The sequence below is a fragment of the Mytilus californianus genome, unplaced genomic scaffold (genome assembly GCF_021869535.1).
Source record: "Mytilus californianus isolate M0D057914Y unplaced genomic scaffold, xbMytCali1.0.p SCAF_4, whole genome shotgun sequence".
In the NCBI taxonomy this organism is placed as follows: Eukaryota; Metazoa; Mollusca; class Bivalvia; order Mytilida; family Mytilidae; genus Mytilus; species Mytilus californianus.
Window position 1 is genome coordinate 7607025 of NW_026262690.1, and position 21010 is coordinate 7628034.

Below are 21010 nucleotides of genomic sequence, written 5' to 3' on the forward strand. Positions count from 1 at the left end.
TATCCCTAACAAGTCAAAATCCTGCCGCTTTTACATCACACTGACTTAAACGGGCAAATGTTTTGTGTCTATTAATCAAACATGCTGCTTCGTCCACTGAACTGTACTGCACTGAACAATGATCTTTATCAATAAAATCATTTATTGAATTATTCTCAGGATAGGATAAATGTTGAATAAGTCTAAAATCCCCATCCTTTTTTGGCACTAGTCCCATTGGTGATACCTGAAATATGGGAAAAGGCGGGTATCTGAAAGGACCAGCAATGCGACCAAGTTTAACTTCCTTCATTAATTTTTCTTTAATAATGTTTGGTAGCTGTAATGCACTTTTTAAATTGGAACTCTCCCTTGGTTCCCTAGAGCCAAAATATTTTAATGAAAAACCATATTTGAAACCAGATATAATTTCATGTGCTACATTGTTATGTGGGTAAAATTCTAAATAATTTTCCAAGACCGATACTTTAACAGGAGTATTTCATAATGAATAAAAATTAATACTTTTTGTTACTTCTTCCTTGGGCCCGGTTATTACATTGGGCCTTTCTGTGTTTACCACTGCATATTTCACATACATGTTTAAACCTACAACGAGGGAAGTAGGGACAGTCATTACCATTATTGTAGTATTTACATGACATATTTACACTTCCACTAGTTACCTGTGATTGTTGATGTGTTCTCGTGTTAGTGTTTGAAAGTGTAGCTGCATTTGAGTTATAATGACCAAGATTTTGTGTATTTGTTCTATAACCCTGTGATTGCACTGACACATTGTTTTGTACTGTGGGAGATGTGATGTGTAATAGCCAATATTCACCGTGTATGTTTCCCCAAGTTAAAGTTGGATTCTTTTCTATTTTTAGCCTAAATTGCTCGTCATAGGTGGCCCAGTTTTCTGACCTCGTTGCCGCTAATCTTATATCGCGCATATATTTTAACAATTCCTGTGCCCGTGTCCTGTATTTCTCAATGAAGACACTCATAAAAACCATGAATGCTGAAGTCCATTCATTTATGGACAAATAAACACCCGAAGATCTTTTTTCAATGCAAATGTTCCCCCTTTTTAATTTCAAATCGCCCTCGTCAACCTCCTACATTTCTTTTTGCGTTCTCGAAAGATAATGAAACTCTATACACTTTCCCTCCAAAATCTTTTCCTTAATTTTAAAAGGCACGTGTTCCCCTACTGTGTCATGAATGCTAGACTTGTGTGACGGGTCGTGCCTAAAAGAGGGGAATGCCCGTGCATCCTCCTCCGACTCATTACCTGATGATATTTCAGCATTTTCTTCTGGTCCTTGTGTCTCCACGTGTCTCACCTCCTGTGTTTTCCTGACCATTCTTTTCCGTCCAACTCCGTCCTTCTTTTGAGTGATTTCTTCGTTCCGCACTCCCTATCCTTCTTTCCTGCTGGTCGTCCTCCTCTTCTTTCCAATGGCCCTTGATTGCGATCCCCTGGCATTTATTTTGTTTGGCATCTTTTCGTTTAAATAATTCAACTAATTTCTGCAGCACCTGCTTTGTTGTCGACAGCAAATTAACAAGTGCCCGATACAGGAATTCCAAAATTCAGATTCCACCTGAGAGCGCCATCTATGGCCATGCCAAATATGGCAATGAGCTAAAGGCTGCAACACCCACACACCCACACAAATATTTGATTGAATTAAACCAGATTATTGAAAATATAAAATTTTGATAATATCTATTATTAATACACTTCTTAATTCAATGTCATATGTTCCGATAAATATATAGAATAAAAAAAACAGTTACACAATGAGCCTACATAAAAACCGTTTACAACCATTTGATAATCCCTTTATTTTTTTTTTGAAAAGTGAAGGAATTTTTTTATGGGGGGTATCTATGATGAGTTATTTTAAATCTGTGCGAATTCTAGACAAAAACACATCATATGCCATGTTCAATAACTCTTGAATATATATTAATAATATTTGGAACTTTGCTAAGAAACTCCAACTCCAACTCTCTCCGGCAAATTTAATCTATAAGTTATATGAATTTTGCGATTCTTTATAGGTCTTTTGGTCATATAGCTCCAAACATTTCTACGTATTTTATACATCCCTACCTTTTAAATGGTCGGGCATTGCGTTTCTGATGAAGGTAAATCCCGAAAAGTGCTTCGGACGCACGAAATGTATAAAGTTTTATTTTCATTTGAGAAAATTGTCACATTTACTATCTTTTGTCAAATTTTACAAGAAATCCCTTGATATTCAGTAATGGCGGACATATAGTATTTTTAATGAAAAAAGCGAATATGACTAACAGGTTCTGGAGACTTGTTGTAATCTACCTTGAAATTATCATATTTTTTAAGAACAAAGCGCAATTAAATTATTATTCGAAAAAAATAAACTTAACATTAACAACGGTATCAATATACCTACAAGATATTGGGGTGCGGATAACGTTCAATCTGAAAAAGCTTTTTTTCATTTCAGCCAAAAAAAAACCTTACTATTTTGAATTTATTTTGACCAATTCATAAAAAATGCAATCATTATATGAATACAAATCTAGCTTATATATTTCTGATTGAAGATACACATATAACAATTTAAAGTATTCGTCTTAAAACTCTGTTTCAAATCTACCAGATTTTGTCCTGAAAGACCGAGGAAATTCAGGTAAAGCATCCCCAGAAGTCAATGATACACTTCCGTCATCGTCCTTTACTTCTTCTGTACAATACGGAAATGGTTCGGATATCATTACACCTTTTGTGTTTGGTCGTGTATCACCGCCATAATGTGAAAAGGATGTTATGGCACCAAATCCAGTAGTGGTCGGTCTGGACATTAACCCAAAACTTAGACCTGTTATTGCTGTCATTCGCGTTATCACTCCATAGTTTCTTTGAAATTCAAAAGGAGGGGGAAGTCTCCCTGGAATGAATATTATAACACCTACAGCAATCGGCTGCTTCATGTCACGGATTATAATTCCTCCAAGTGAAGGGTAATCAAAAAAGCATTCAACGCATATTGGACGAATAGGTTTTAAATCAACAACACCCAGTTCACCTGGACGAAGGAATAAAGGATTTTCTTCAGCGCATTGGCCTGTTCGTCTGTCACATCTTTCCTTTATTTCTAGGAATTTGAAGGCAACCATTGACGTATGACGATGCACAATAGGGGTGTTACCCTTCTTTATTGTACCCGGATGATTTAAAATCATGATCTGAAAATATAAATATGGCTTGTCAAAAGTTAACATAACTTATGTATAATTCATCTTGATTTATCACAGTTAACTGTCTTTTACAAAAATCTATGGATAAATGATAATCAAGTTGTCCTTCAAGTCTCCCGAGAAAAGGACAACAATTTACTTGGTAGATAATTTCCTTAGCTCATTTCCTGAAATATTTAAATTTGGAGGACTAGAAGAAATTTAATTTTTTTATATTACCTGTTATGTTAATTTGTGTGAGTAAGTATGCTTGCTTGTTACTTTGATAAAGAAGAAGGGCAAATGAATAATTTACATGTTAACCAAACGTTGACGACATGTAGATGATTACCTCAGTCATATATTCCCATATAAGTAACTTATTTGAGGGAGGTAATCTATAGAAGGGCATGAGCACAAAACTATTTGGCGGACGGCATGTAAAGAATCATATTGGAGATTACCAAATAAATAACGGAGTCCAACTAAAGAGTAATATTTCTATGACCTATGCAGTGACGTTCGTAAAAATCTGTAATGATTGTCTTTCAACATAAAGCATATGGTTTTAGCTGATGTCTGTTGTTTGTTTTTAATTATATGTACAGTTAGCTGTTAATATTCTAACACATAACCTTATAAAGGGTGTTTAAGGGTTTTTATGACTTGTCAAGTATTATGGCGTGAGGAAGTTCCAACATAACCGATAAAGTTAAGGGAATGTACCTGAGCAGTAAACTGTGTGACAGACTGTGGAGGATCGGCACAGGTATCCCCACATACATCACCTTTTCTGATATCTTTAAGTGTATAATTCTCTATCTGTATCCCAACATTGTCACCTGGCATTGCTTCATCCATACTTCTCTAAATACTTGCACTGCCCGTACCTATATAAACGAAAGGATTATCCGCAAGTTAATTTGTTTCTGTTTGGTATTAAATTAATAATTAAGATCCATTTTGTTACATCTGGTGATCCGTTTATTTGGCAATCGCCATGACAGTCAGCAGTGTTTAAGAACATCCGTTGTTTGACCTGCTTGGTAAATGCGTTTTGTTAAAATATACTTTTTCACTTTTTTGGTCTTTTGGAAAATGTTGTTTGTGCTGTATTTAGACCCCTCTACCAAGAAATTTGTTTTGCATGCACACGTATAAAAATTGCGGTTTTTATCCAACGCAATCATAGGTTTGAACGTTGTTTTCAATTTAGACTTATATATATATATATATATATATATATATATATATATATATATATATAAATTGCGGTTTTTATCCAACGCAATCATAGGTTTGAACGTTGTTTAGACTTGTTTATATTTTTTCGTTTGGGCTTGTATTATATTTGCCTTCGGGTTTATATGATACGTTCATCCTATTTTGACTCTTTCAAAATTTAAGAGTCTATCCTAAATTGAGGTAATTTATATGGCCTTCCAAATACCGTTTCGATTCCTAACATCACTGAAGAGACATTAATTGTCGAAATCCGGATATGGTGTAAAAAATTTTGCACCTCATTTTTGCGGTATACCATCTTTTCCGCAAGTTTATTGTTTTCTGTTTGGTAATAAATTAATAATAAGATCTATTTTGTTACATCTTGTGATCCGTTTATTTGGCAATCGCCAATGGCAGTCAGCAGGGTTTAAGAACATCAGTTGTTCAACCTGCTAGTCAAATGCGTTTTGTTAAAATATACTTTTTCACTCATTTTGGTCTTTTGGAAAATGTTGTTTGTGCTGTATTTAGACCCCTCTACCTAGAAATTTGTTTTGCATGCACACGTATAATAATTGCCGTTTTTATCCAACGCAATCATAGGTTTGAACGTTGTTTTCAATTTAGACTTGTATATATGTATATATATATATATATATATAATTCGTCTAAATAACAGCCAAACAATGTTAGATCTGTAAATTTGCGGAAGCAAATTTTTTGTTCTTCCCTGGCCGGGATTCGATCTCATGCTACTGAGATATCGTGGCACCAAATCGCCTTGCACTATGCTCGACGCGCTAGACCACTCGACCACCCAGGCTCGACAAAATCAAGCTTTCGGTGGCCGGGTGTTACCTTTCGTCGTCAGTTTTTATCTAGCGTCGTAACACAGTACATGATATGTAAGGCATGAAGATGGAATATTACAGATCAGCTGAATTATCTATCGTAGAGGATCTTTCAAATTAATGTAGGATGCAGTCACAAAAATAATTATATTATAAGTACGTCTGAACTAGTGACAACTCTACGACAGATTGTATCCATCGGATCACCAGTAATGGTGATACAAGGCTGAAAACACATTCTGTATACATAACTGCATTATGTATACAGAATGTGTTTTCAGCCTTGCATTATGTATACAGAATGTGTTTTCAGCCTTGCATTATGTATACAGAATGTGTTTTCAGCCTTGTATCACCATCACTGGTGATCCGATGGATAAAATCTATATATATATATATATATATATATATATACCGTTTCGATTCCTAATATCACTGAAGAGACATTAATTGTCGAAATCCGGATATGGTGTACTAATTTTAGCACCTTTTGTTTGCGGTATACCATCTTTTCCGCAAGTTTATTGTTTTCTGTTTGGTATTAAATTAATAGTTAAGATCCATTTTGTTACATCTGGTGATCCGTTTATTTGGCAATCACCAATGGCAGTCAGCAGGGTTTAAGAACATCCGTTGTTCGACCTGCTAGTCAAATGCTAGTATACACCTGGTTTACAGTTTTAAGTAAACGCGATTCCGACTGTGTTCGGCTGTTTGACTAATGATAATACCTCTGTATATATTTTGCCCGGAAAAATTAGTTTAAGAGTGATTTGTTTACATTGCTTCAGCTACGCAGTTCATGTCATAAGCAATTCGCTCTAATTTTTTTTTTACCTATATACTCTAATGTTATATAGGTAATTTTTTTTAGAGACAAGTGCCTGTGGTTCATGTACATGTATATTAGTCCTGCATACTGGCAAATATGTTTTAATGATTGCATAATTCTTCAGTCAATATAAAGGCAAGAGTAGATTACCGCTGTTCAAAAGTCATAAATCAATTAAGAGAAAACAAATCCGGGTTAGAAACTAAAACCGAGGGAATCAACAATCAGAGGAAAACAACGGAACAACAGAAACACTGAACTGCAATAAAAACAAACGCCAACATACATAGAAACAGACTATTTGATAACAACTGCCAGATTCCTGACTTGGTATAAGACATTTTAAGAAAAAATGGTGGATTGAACCTGGTTTTATGGCAAGCCAAACCTCCCGCTTATATGGCAATATATTTTACAATATTGAATAATTTTCCAAGATTTATTCTAGAATGACCCTGTTTCAAATGTTTGTTCTTCCTTTACATCGACGAAGTATATGACAGCATTTGATGCTCTAGTTTTTATGTTTGCTATTGAAACTTTTTGTTTCAAGTGTACCTAACGGTTTATTCTACATGTCTAGAAATAGGTGAGCAAAATAAAAGTTCAACTTATTTTTAGGTCATGTTTCTGTCTAGATTGGAGTAACTGTAACCAAAGAAAGTCATGACTCTTAATCAGGTCAAAACTGACATACCAGGGGTGTTTTGTATAAAACAAACTTATCAACGTGTGGTTGTCGATAATCTCAGAAGATGTTTTGGATGAGTTGATGAGTCATAACCTGACCCGAGACCACAATTAATGACCCCGCTTTTGTCCACGAATATAGCTTCTTGTTATTTATATAATGTCTTTTTTCTTTATTTTTGTTCTCTGCCTTCCTGATTCATTTCTTAGTTTTTATAGGGTGGAATGAAAGAAGACAGTTGAAATAAATTTTTGGATGCATTATTTTAACTATTCGGTAGTTGGAATGAGTGATTAGACCAGTTGCAAAAGGTAACACTTATAGTTTTCGGAACGTCTCTTGACTTGTCCATACCAGTATGGATATGTTTTGGCTAAATAATGACCTGCATAGAAGAAATTTTCCTAAAAGTTAGATATAATGTGAGACTTGTACTGTACATTACATATACCAATAATTTTGCAAATTTGCAGGTTAATTTTTTTTTAATGTGAAAAAACGTTATAAAGAAATAATAGGGAAATTAATTGTGGTCTGTGGCCACCTTCATCTGCTCACTGGACGAATCAAAATGTGTTAAAAGGATTGGTGTTAATGAAATTGACATCTTTGTGGAATGTGAAAGGCACTCTAAGCGGATGTTCGTTTATCAAAAATGAAAATTCGTTTGATAATAATTAGAGAAACAGATTCTTACATAAATTACTCGTGGATTATCGGATTTATCCAATCTCGATAGTTAAATTATCAATTTTAAAGTCCTCGGCGAGGCTAGGACTTTAAAATTCGATAATTTAACTATCTCGATTGGATAAATCCGACCCACTGATATATATATATATCCCGCATAACAAATGCTTGATCATTAGTCAGCAATACCTCACAATTCATCTTTTTTAATAATGTAAACGAAAAGTTTTATTCATATTTTGATGTAAAGTTAGCTTTTTTCCCCATGTAAAACAGAGTTTAAGACAGACTTATGGGCAACGTTACTGTTTTTCTAATAAATGCCGCAAGGCCGAGAGATACGAAATCTGCCAACCCTTACTTTACATTTCGAGGCAAAAGTAACTTCAAAACCAAAATGTTTTGACTGGGAAGCATACTATAATATTAATTTATTTCTATAAAATATACGGAATCGTATGGCAGGCCGTTCTCGTCAAAACTATTTTTTCGAAAAATATACGCACTGAGATCTCAAAAAAAAATACACACCGAGATTAAAAAAAAATGAAAAGCGCACAATGAGAATTGAAATTACACACTGAAATTTCTAAAATACACACTAAGATTTAAAAATTGCACACTGAGATGTATATGAACATTACTAGTGAATATTTATAATTCAATAGATTTATATTTCAGTCACCTGAACTCATGCCACATACAATTATCAATTGGAACACCTCGTGTGACTTTTGTGCCTCACCTCGCATGTAAGCATAAAATTGTCCAAACACTTTTTCGACTCCCTCCGCTCGGCGCTTATTTTACATTTTCGGCAATTGCACCCCTTTTGAAAACCCTGAAACCAGAATAAGTGACCATAAAACTGAGAAGTGTTTGAGCAAACAGAGCACTAGGGCCATATACATTCGATTGACGGAGATTGATAATTGGTCGGTACTTTCTGTGAAATATGGGATTCGTCACAAACAATTCTTTAAAAAGAAACTTCTACACTTGTATATATAACGAGCTTCGACGACACATCGTGTCGTACATAGCCAACACGAATCATTTGACGTTCTACACAATGATAATACAGAATCTAGCCAACATGAATCATTTGACGTTCTACACGATGATATAATTAAGAAATAATTCATGGCAACCGTGGATTTGTTTTCATTTAACCAAGGGTTGGGCATTTATATTCGATTATTTTATCCCGAGCGAGGGATAAAATACGAATATAAATGCCCAACCAATGGTTAATTGGAAACAAACCTACGGCTGACATGAATTATTTCGATTCAATTAGGACAAATACAGTAATTTTGTATAAAATGATCGAATATATATGCCCAACCCATGGTTAAATGAAAACAAATTTACGGCTGCCATGAGTGATTTCTTAAATCTAGCCAACACGAATCATTTGACGTTCTACACGATGATAATACATAATCTAATTATATGACAATAAAGTTATTAGGTCAGATATAGGTATTAACTGATATTTAATTTATCAAGTGCAAGTATTTGGGGTAAACGGGGTCAAACGTTTGAACTACCAGTTCCAATTCCCACCACTCTTTGGGTAACTCGTGTAAGATCATGTTTCATTGTTGATTTATGTGCCGACTCTTGATAAAATCTACCTACTTACTTACTTACTTACTTACTTACTTATTTCTTTGAACGAGATTAAGAGGAACAAGGTTGGAATTTAAACAAAGCGTGTTAGTGAAGCCCGTCACATGTTTATGTCTTCTCAAGCATAAGGAACCTCGTCAGTGCTTAATCTTTATCAAGTGAGATTGAGACCATACGATCAGAAAGCCCATAACGACTGTCGACATCAAACAATAAAGGACATGGACATTACAACCATAACCATCAAGAATCACAGGCCCGTATCCAGGCTGTTTCTGAGGGAACAACAACCTCAGAGAAAAAGTGTGAAACAGTTCAAACGAGAAAATTTACGGCCTAATTTATAACAATACAATTTACGAAAAACAATCATGAACCAACGACAACAAATGAATTACAGGCTCCTGAGTAGGGCAGGCATATAAAGAATTTTGCGGGGTTAAACATGTTTGTGAACACTCAATGGTGAGACAGTGATGTAACATAAAACATAAGAACAAAGTTTAAAAATCAGTTGCAAAAGTCTTAAAAATTGTCACGAAGCACAACAACTAACATAAAAACAATAACGCACCGATATAAAAATTCTCGCAGTTACTGAAAGCCAGTTCAAAAACCAATTACAACAAATAAAATATCATGTCCTCACAGACTTAAGTATCAGTCATTACACATCAAACGGATTCAGTGTAAAGGCGTCATAAAAACGAATGAATTTGTGCAGGACAATCTAGAGCTCGTTATATGATTTTGACGGTTGTTCAAAGTGAGTGCCATTTAATAATTTCTGGGTATATCTATTTTGGTGATTGTTTATTGTTGTGTTGCTGTCTCATGTCGGTTTATCTAGCATTTTATTTGATTTATAAGTAAATATAAGAATACGGATATTTTGTATGATCGGCAATAGAAAAGAGCCTATTTTACTAAATTACAAATGATCTAGTTTAAAAAAAATAACATGAAAAGCGTATAACACGAAAGGGCTGCAATAATTTGGAGGTGGTTTTATACTTACAATGACAGAATGATGCCAACACCGCCAATTCCAGCCCATATTAAGAATGTAAGTCCTCTATAGATAGTTACTGTGGAATCGTATATTATACCAATAACCACTGTACCAAATAAACTGGAAAACGATTCTACAGCAGCCACTCCAGCAAAAATAGATCCTGAAATTTATTGCAATAATTATTAATCAATGAATACATATCTAAGTAAGTTTTTAAATTTGAAAATGACTAAATATATTGTATTTATGATTCTGATCCATGTTGATATCATTAGGCTACGTTTTATTTATTAGGCTTTATTTTGACATAGTATTTTCTAGACATAACTTTCCTAATATGTATTGTATATGATTAAATCTCCACGACTGTCTTTGTAACCAAAAACCAATGTTCTCAAGTTAGGAGATATAGGGTATACACCAATGAAACAGCATCAGGTCATTGTGGACTTTGAACTAGTTATATTTTGGTATTCATCCGCTGTAGACTTTATTTTCCTTTTTCGTGACTCTCAGACTTTATATTATTATATACTAGTAAAGAAACTGTTATATAGACTGTTTTTTACCATAACAACCAAAGACATTATATTTGAGGACATTTTTTCTATACAAAATTAGGGTATTTTTTCTATGACCTTGGATTATGGGTCCGTGTTACACTTATCAATTCAAAATTTCAAAAAGTTTTCAAATTTTAGTTTTTTGGATTTATGATCAAAGTTTTAAAATATAAAAATTCCAAATATTTTTATTTTTTTTTAAATTTTAAAAATTTACCAAATAATTAAAATTTTAAAATTATAAACTTCGTTTTAAAATTTAATAGTTAAGATATTTAAGCAAAGCAAACTTTAAGAATACTAAACTGAACGTACAGTTTTGATCATTTCGCGTTTTGAAAGTTTGAATTTTTTGATTTTTGATTTAAATATAGGAAAGGGGGAAAGGACTAAAAAGTGGATACCTGTTACAAGTGCGAAACGGAATAAGAATAGAAGGAACGAAATGAAATTTCACATTTTCTTTAAAAAAAACCCGGCCCATTTGTTAAAAAACTAAGACGTTTTAAAATTTGCATTCGAAAAACCAGGACAATGTAAAACGCTGAATTTTAAGTGGAATTCAAGGACATAGTTTTTGTCTTAAATATGAATAGTATTCAGAATATCATGGACAGTCATGAATTAAACCATTATACTTGCGAAATAGTAAGGGGGACAAAACAAAACAAAACAAACGCAAACGAAACGAAACGAACGAAATGATTAATTACCAATCAAGGTAAAAAATAAAACAAGAGGCAGAAAGGCATCAAAGCGGAGAAAATTGAATAAAACAAATAAATATATCTAAAGAGCGGAGAAAAAAAAGAAAGAACCACTTTGATTATGGTCATTCTTAAGTCGGAATAAAAAGAACAAAAAGAGATGAATCATTTTCAATTACAAAAACAATATTTAAGGAAGAGGCTTTATTTCTTTAAACAAATCGGACATCATATGATATATCAGTATCCTGAAATTTTCAAGGTAGCTATTTAAAAAAAAAAACACAATTCCCGAACCTATTTCAAACTCAATCAAACAGGTAAACTTTACCTACAATAAAAAATTTCTAACAGAAGCTAAGCATTTCAGATAATTTATTTGGAACTATTTGGTTATCACAATCAATCAAAAGATAACAGAGAATTTCGAATTTATTGGTCGTAATAGACAAATGGTATTCTAGATTGGATAGTCTACTCCCATTTAACAATTGTGTTTGTCCTACACTTTTGCCCAAACGTCACTTGCTTGATAAAGCGCCCATCAATTTAGGAGAACAGTGAAAACTGACCAACTCGCAGTAAGTCGAATAATATGGTAAGATTGAGTATGTAAATATATATGTTAAGCAATACTTATTCAACCAAAATGGTTAAATAAACGTGAATTCCCTCAAATTTGAAGTCAGATTTTTTATCTTGCTTTTCGGCTTCTTACTATCTGCATCCATATCGGCTGATAAAATCATTGAACGTACATTTTGAACGATCATCTTCTTTTATCGATTTCATGACGATCATATATTGCCTATTATTATTGTTTTCAAGTCCAAGTATTGTTACGGTGGCTGAAATACCGAATCAGTGGTGTCGTAAGGAACGTCGCCTCAAATGTGGAATGTTGTGGATTGGATTTTTTTAAGTATCTGCTTTACACTGCTTACCCGCTATACATGCTGTCTATAAGATTTAGACCAATTATTAGAAGTTTGGAGCCAGGATAATGCTAAGAGGTAGACCATTTATATCAAACTCAGCGTGATAGTCTTCTGAAAGTTTGAATTCATACCACATAAACATATCACATAAACAATTCAATCTGCATATCCATGTAATAGTTGCCGCTGTACATAACATTATATCCATATGAGCTGTGGGCATTTTGATAAATGCGTGATCTCAGTTTTAATTACGTGAGCAACACCATGCAATAGTAATGATAATGAAATATTTGTTTGTGTATGTGATGTTTTCTCTCTCTTGGAAAGGCTTGCATATACCTAGCCTGTTGCCCAGTTCAATTTAATATATTTTGAAAAAGAAAACACATTGTTAAACAAAACCGCAATTTAAATGATATAATGTTTTATAAGGTCACATCACCGATTAACATTTTAGTAAGTTGAAGTGACCATTTTTAATGGTAAATTAATTTGGTTGATTTTTGTCATATATACTTTTCCTTTATTGATTTAGCATAAGTTTGGTCGTTGGTTGTCTTATTTTATTATGTCATGTAAAGCGATAGGTAAAGTGACGGGCTGAGATATTGTATTTTCGAGTGATATTGAATGCGATCAGATCGATTAACTGCTATTTCGCAAGTATAAATTAATGATTTATTCATGACTGTTCATCTTATTCTGACTGCTATACATATTTAAGGCAAAAACTCTTTCCTTGAAATTAACTTAAAATTCAGAGTTTAACATTGTCCTGGTTTTTCAAGAGCAACATTGAAAACGTCCTGGTTTTTTTTTTAACAAAGTAGGCCGGTTTTTTTTTGTTTTTTTTTTTTAAGAAAACGTGAGTACGAAAGAAGGCATTTTTCGATTTAATGTTAATTTTCTGTACTTATACTGAAAATATTTTACAATCACCTTGCAGTATTAAGATATATAAGAATTCTGTGGGTGCTTTTTAAAACAGTCTTTAGAACCGAGTACAGGGGACTCATAATCTTTTCAATTCTATCTCATACTACCTTTGTTTTTTTACAGTCAATGATATTTTATGATTGATAAATATTACAGTGGTGAACTCCTGAGTTTAAAAAAAAAACAGAAAGAAAACTAGGGAATAGCAGTGAAAAATCAGAAAAATTTAATATAAACATAAAATATTCTACTAAAAGAGAACTCTCCGCAAAACATAAAATTACAATAACAGAAACCTTAATCTGCCCATGTACTATTTCCCATTGACAATAACATTTGAATTGAATGGAATATCCAATAAAAAATTAAAACAACACTTGACTGCATGCGTCCGAAGCGCTTTTCTGTATTTACCTACATCCGGAACACTCAAAGCTGAATATTTGAAAGCCAAGAATATATTAGAACCGACACAATTGAAGAGGTGTATGGCCTAAAGAAACATTAAAAATAGCAAAAAATCCATCTAAGTTCAACTTAGCCTGAGGGAGTTGAAACCTAGGATTCTTTATAATTTATATATAAATGGCCTATTTTAAATGATTGATTATTGGTTGCTAAACGTCCAGTTGCAAATATTTCATGCATGTTCAGGATGATTACAAATTAACAATAAATACAATAGGTAGGTCCTGTAATAGAGTCCGTTCAGGATGAAAGTCGGCAAAATTTAGATCGCCACTGGAAAATTAGGGTATTGTGGATAGGGACAGAAATTTTGACTGGCAAAATGTAAAATAACAAAAATACCGAACTCAGAGGAAAATTCTAAACGGAAAGTCCCAAAGCAAATGGCAAAATCAAAAGCTCAATCACATCAAACGAATGGATAACAACTGTCATATTTCTGACTTAGTACAGGCAATCAAAGAGTTGTTACAGGGGTCCTTAATGTGCAGAGAGCGTTGCACTCTCTTTACACCCCCATTCTGACTGGACGTAGCTGCGTACTTGTACTTTGCTCAAAGTTGGTTGTCGTACGATAACTTAAAAATGCGTAAATAACAAATACGGAACTATCCCTTAATAAAAAAATCAAATACCCCGTTTCGTTTTATTCGCTATTTAAAAACAGATGCGGATTTAGGGGGTAGGGGGCCGCCCACCCCTAATGGAGCTACATATATGATAAATGCATATACTTTTATCAAGCATCAGTCCAAACGTTGGGTAACTATGGGCCCCACCTTTTCAAAATTCCTGGATCTGCACCTGAAAAATGTACCATTATTGAAGCCCCTCGTGGCGGTATCCAAGTCAAATATACAGATATATACTATTTATAACAACATTTAGAGCAGTAATCACAAAGTTGACAAGTAATTTCTGCATATGGTTCATTTATTAAGACGATCATCGTGTGTCAAAATCAGGTCTTACTTATTAATTTTTCCGACTGAAAGAAACATATTTCTCATTTTCACGCTGTAGTTCAAACAAGTTAGCCTCTTGTTTTATATTATATTTAGTTTTAGAAAATATTGTTTTCGTTTTAATTTGTTTTGGTAAATTTCATTTCGTTTCCTTACATTCTTATTCCGTTTCGCACTTGTAACAGGTATCCACGTTTTAGTCCTTTCTCCCTTATCTATATTCTAATCAAAAATTAAAAAAAAAGCAAACTTTCAAAAAGCAAAATGATCAAAACTGTACGTTCCGTTTAGTATTTTTAAAGTTTGCTTAAATATTTAAACTATTAAATTTTAAAGCGAAGTTTATAATTTTAAAATTTTAATTATTTGGTGAAATTTTCAAAATTAAAAAAAAAATAAAAAAATTGGAATTTTGATATTTTAAGGATGTTCGCTCCTCTAGTTTTTGTATTTTTGCCAGATATTCGGAATCCTCTGGTTTTATCCATGTAGTGCCATTAAACATTTTGCCCACTAACCCCTACTTTTCTTACCATCATTTTATTACATATAGTTAAAAATGTCAGCTTTGAAAATCTTATAAAATCCTTGTTATTTTTTCATTGTTTTTGAAAGAAAAAAGGTGCCAATGTTAAATGTATGAAAAATCTAGAGAGAATTATTTCCCGCCAAATTTTCAATGGCTAATATCTCGAAAAATAGCACTGGACCCTTCATTTTTTTCTGCTTTTTTGTTTCTTTATTTATATACTATCAATTTAAAACAGTCTTTTAAAAAGCTTGTTATTTTGAAACAGAGTAGCGAACATCCTTAAAACTTTGATCAAAAATCAAAAAATCTAAAATTTGAAAACTTTTTGAAATTTTGAATTGATAAGTGTTACACGGACCGTTATGACCCATAACCAAACTTTCTGTTTCCTCGACATTTTGACGTTAGAATCTTGATAAAGTTGTGATTCATAAATGTGATCCGCGAAAAAGATATAATTTCAGGCTGTTTCACTGAGGTGAAAATCGGTTGAAATTTAGAATAAGCTCATAAATCAGTTTGTAGATATAAGAAGATGTGGTATGAGTGTCAAGTACTCGGTGTAGTGACTTATGGGAATCGTACCAGAGTTTACCGCTGGATATTGGAATATGCACCGTTTCTTATATATCTATCTTAAATTTATTAATTTAGCCTCTGTCATCCACTAGCAATGTGTGGGACGTGTTGTTGTCTTTGCACAGTCCTTATGTGTCCAGCAACAACCAGTGCTAACCTGTGCACTATTACAACTTGTATTCTACCTATGTACTGCTATCCAATGCACTGCTATCCCGTGCACTTTCTGGTCTGTTCCGCCTGTGCACTGCTTTACCAGTGCACTCTCTGGTTTATGCTTTACTTGTGCACTATAACCGCACAGTCGCATATGCACCTATTACCCGGTGCGTATGTTTCACTTATAATATCCTCCTGCAACCTTATTCAGGTACGCAGATAGATTCTTATTCAGAATCTATTTAATCTTTTATAAATGAAATAATTACTTTCTTGCTTCTTCTAGACGTCTTGACTATTAATTAAGCAACCCTTATTCTGACAGCGCATCAGATTTTATACTAGGTTTTGGACCATATCATTTACATTGGACGATACCAAATATCTTATTCCTATGAGTGTTTATAGAATACCCAACCCTTATTGCTTAAACGTTTGAATGACAGCCCTTATTTTACAACTACCGATCGGAATATTTCCGGGTTTTCTAATCACAACTTGTCCGTTTCTGATTCTAACTATTATAAATTTCCATAGCAATGCATAAACAAAACAAAACCGAAAGTAGACAAACGTTCAATTTTCAAACTAAACGAGTTCGTGTAACAATGTTTTAACTTGATCAAAGTAATAATCAGTTGAACCCTTGTAAAATAAAACAGGTTAACTATTTTCATCACATTACCCACGCCTCCAGGAAATGCGTCCTCGCATTAATCGACATCAATTGAGCACATCTACATCAAGTGGACATTTTTCAGTCCCAAACTCTATCCGGGTATTGCCTCAAGCCATGTCATTCAAAAACCTCAAATATGAATATCATGAAACAACTGCTACTTCTTCAGTAACTAACCACTAGAACAACTCGTAGATGTATGATCTACCCGACATGACAAGATTCCCACTCAATTATATACTATTGTCTTAACATTGGAGGAAACGTTTTATATGTGCATCAACTTAAATATATCAACTTTATCCTAAGTACCCTTAAGTCGTTTTACGTCTTGATTTCAAATATGCATGCCGACAGATTTTTAAGCAATACATTTTTAACCATGAAAACCAACAAACTAAATGATACTTTTGAAAACCACTGAAAACATCACAAAGCCAAAACCGGAATGAAATAATTTTGCCTAACAACCGGCCACTTATGGACCACTCAAAGAGCTTGTTGAGAGGGATCTTTAACGTGCACAAAGCGTGGTACTCCCTGAACACGGGACCTCGGATTTGACGTCCCCATCCGACGGACATACATTTTAAAATATACAACAAAATAACATTTTTAGTAGTGATTCCCTCACTTTTGATTACAAATTAAACTGTCTTTCCATCAAGACCTCTAAACACTTCTATAAGCGTCCCTATAACTTTCTTTTTATATACTAGTATTTATATACATGATAAGAATATATATACAACAATGAGATCCACATTATCTAACAAAATCATGCAGCCATGCCGGCTGCTTGGTAACCCTGCGTGGACGCCCAGTGTAGTCTGACTCATCCCTTGAATCACTTTGAACAACAATGTTGTCCGCATTATCAGGCTCATCATTGGAAATTTCGGGCACCACACTTTCCAGCACAAAAGTATCATCTTGATTTTCGTTTTCATACATTTCTGTTTCTCCTCTCAGAAGTTGGCCCTTGCACAACCTCATTCTATCTACGTGTATAACCTGTGATCGACCACGCCTACCACAATTAATGAGATAATTAACATCCGAGTATTCTTTCAGTACCCGAAAAGGACCACGCCAGTAGGATGTAAATTTAGGAGAATGACCAGCTTTTCGAATTGGAAAGAATACATATACCTGGTCGCCTTTCTTAAATTTGCTCCAGTTTAACTGTTTGTCATAATACTTTTTCTGACGCAACATTTCCTGTCATACATGTTTTCTAACAAAGTGGTGAGCTTCTTCCATTCGTTCTTGAAGTTCCAACGCCCATTTGTTTTGTGGAATTTTCTTTAAATAATCAGGTACCTCGTACATAAGGTCCACAGGTGTAGCAACTTCGCGACCTAACATCATGCGATTAGGCGTACATCCTGTGGTCTCATGTTGAGCTGATCTATATGCCATCATAACGTAGGGCAGTAAGCAGTCCCAATTGGAATGGTGTTCATCAACATAAGCAGTCAACATTTTTGCCAATGTGCCATTAAATCTCTCTACCATTCCGTCACACTGCGGATGATAGGGCGTGGTTCTAGTCTTGTCTATCTGTAGTAGCTGACACATTTCTTGAAATAATTCGCTCTCAAATTGCGCGCCTTGGTCAGAGTGAACTACAGTAGGCACGCCGAAACGCGTGATAACCTCTGTTACTAATATATTGGCTACAGTAGACGCAAGCATGTTAGGCATTGGGAAGCTTTCAGTTCATTTGCTGTAATAATCGCTTATGACTAGAATATACTTTTGTCCTCTCTCGGTGTCGGGTAGTTCTCCCAATATATCCATGTTGCAATCCTTTCCATTGGGTAACCCGATTTCTGCAGCTGCATAGGAGCCCTTTGTCGTTTATTCGGACCTATTCTTTTAGCACAGACTTCACAACCAGCTATATACGCTACTACGTCCTGTCGTAAACCAGGCCAATAGAACCTATCTTTGATTCTAGATAGTGTTTTCCTGATGCAAAGGTGGCCTGACGTCTTGTTATCATGACACTGCGTAAGTATTCGACGTCTTTCTGTGAGGGGTACTATGACTCTACTCTTGTTGCTGTCTTTGTGTAATTTGCAAAGTACTCCATTCTGAATTTTCAGATCATCAAACTGCGACCATAAGCTTTTAAGAACATAATTGTACTCTCCTAGATTTTTCAGGTTAGGCTTGTGTCCATCTTGTACCCACTGTCTTACAATTTATATATTTTTGTCATTGTCTTGAAGATGTTTGAGTGATATTTCTGTGTCGTCTTTCATGTATCTTTCAAATTCATCGGACTTTGATGACACTGTATGTACAAGTTGTTGTGCCTTCCAATATGAGCTATATCCACACTGCCTACAAGGTATCCTACTTAACGCATCTGCGTTTCGGTGCTGACTTCCTGGTCTGTGTTTTATTTTCATGTCATACGTACTCAACACCTCAAGCCATCTTGCTAATTGTCCTTCTGCGTTTTTGAAGTTTAACAACCATTGCAGATGAGCTGTGGTCGGTTCGAACGATGAATGTTCGGCCATACAGAAAATGACGAAAACTTTTGACAAAGTGTACCACTGATAAAAGTTCTTTTCTGGTGACACAATACTTCCGTTCTGTGTTTGATAGGGTTCTGCTTCCAACAGCAATGACTCTCTCTTTCCATCAACTTCCTGTGATAGCACAGCTCCACTTCAGTATATAGAATAAAGGGTCTAGAAAGGTCTGGATGAGCGAGAATGGGTGCTTTAGTTAGCTTTCCTTTCAAGGCTTCGAAAGCTTCCTGACATTCTTCTGTCCATAAGAACTTCCGTCCTTTTTCGGTTAGTTGATGGAGACATTTAGCGATTTTTGCAAAATTTTCTATGTACCTCCGGTAATATCCACAAAGACCCAAGAATGAACTTAGTTCGCTCGCATACATTGGAATGGGCCAATCTTTGATGCTCTTTAACTTTTCTTGATCCGTGGCTACCCCTTCTGCGGTAACGATATGCCCAAGAAAGTTAACTTTCTTTGCAAATAGTGTGCACTTTTTGGGCTTAAGCTTTAGGCCAGCCCCCTTCAGCCGATCAAAAACCGATCGAAGATTCTTCAGCATCTCCTCAAAAGACTTTCCAACTACAATTATATCGTCCAGATAGACTAGACATATACTCCACTGTAGTCCCGCCAATACCCTTTCCATCAATCTTTCGAAGGTTGCTGGTGCGCAGGCCAGACCGAATGGCATCTGTCGAAATTGAAACAGTCCCCGTCGGGTGGCAGTTTTTGGGCGATCTTTCTCTTCCATTTCCACCTGCCAGTATCCCGAACACAGTTCTAAAGTAGAGAACCATTTATTTCCGGACAATTGCTCCAATGAGTCGTCAATGCAGGGTAATGGATATGCGTCTTTTACTGTTAAATCGTTAACCTTGCGAAAATCAACGCAAAAGCGCGTAGTACCATCCTTTTTCTTTACCAGACGACCAGGGACCGTCAGCTGGTTCAATTACCCCGTGTTCCAGCATGTCATCGATATGCCTATCGACTTCCTCTCGCATTTAAATAGGTGTGTGGCGAGGCGGTTGTTTTACTTGTGCATTATTTCCTGTATTTATGTTGTGTCGCACCAAGCTAGTTCTACCTAAGTCCCTGTCGGATGCTGCAAAAAGATCTTTGTATTCATTTAGGAGATTTTCGACTCCTCGTTTTTGCTCCTGGCTAAGATTTCCGTTGCAAACACTCAGTAATTTTTGTAACTCAATACTCAGGTCCTGATCATTTTGTTTCACAGTAATATTTTTGTTGTCGCTTATTACGTCCATGACAGGGCTTATATTTCCTACAATTGTCCCAGCTCTAATTATCTTCACTACATTCGATACATTCATAAAACGCAGCGGAACGGTTTCTGAAGCTTTCACTAAAGTTCTTGCCATTAAGGCGCTGTCCTTTGCTATGAATTTGTCACAGGGTTCAATGATTCCTAAGCCTACTTCATTCTTTGTTGACGGATATTCGTTAATGTGACCTCGGACCAAAGCTTCTGTACCTGGCTGTATGCATGTATCTTCAACTACTAACACTCTATAACAACCAAGCTGTCCAGTGAAGTTCAGTGGTATCTTCTGGTTATGGCAAACCATATGTTCTTCTTGTAAATTAATCAGCCATCCATTTTCTCTTAGAAAATCTAAACCAATTATACCCTCTATAGCAAGATCCGCTACTACTGCCTCTGATAGGTATTCCTTTTGTTCAATCCAAATGTGAAATTCTCCTTTTCCAACAACGTTTAGTTCAGTTCCGTTTGTTGACATAATAGTTTGAACCACTTGATTGAGCTTTG

At 34.8% G+C, this 21010-nt stretch overlaps 1 protein-coding gene across 1 annotated transcript in view; it reads right to left on the bottom strand.

The window, feature by feature from the left end:
- Positions 1-333: 333 nt before the first annotated feature.
- The window catches only part of LOC127699088 (elongation factor 1-alpha 2-like), a 110684-nt gene continuing 90007 nt past the window's right edge, over positions 334-21010 (bottom strand). The window contains exons 9-10 of the mRNA XM_052202825.1: positions 3186-3222; positions 334-359 (exon numbers count right to left, since the gene is read on the bottom strand). Of these exons, the coding sequence (XP_052058785.1) occupies positions 334-359; positions 3186-3222 (63 nt within the window). The remainder of the gene's footprint in view (positions 360-3185; positions 3223-21010) is intronic.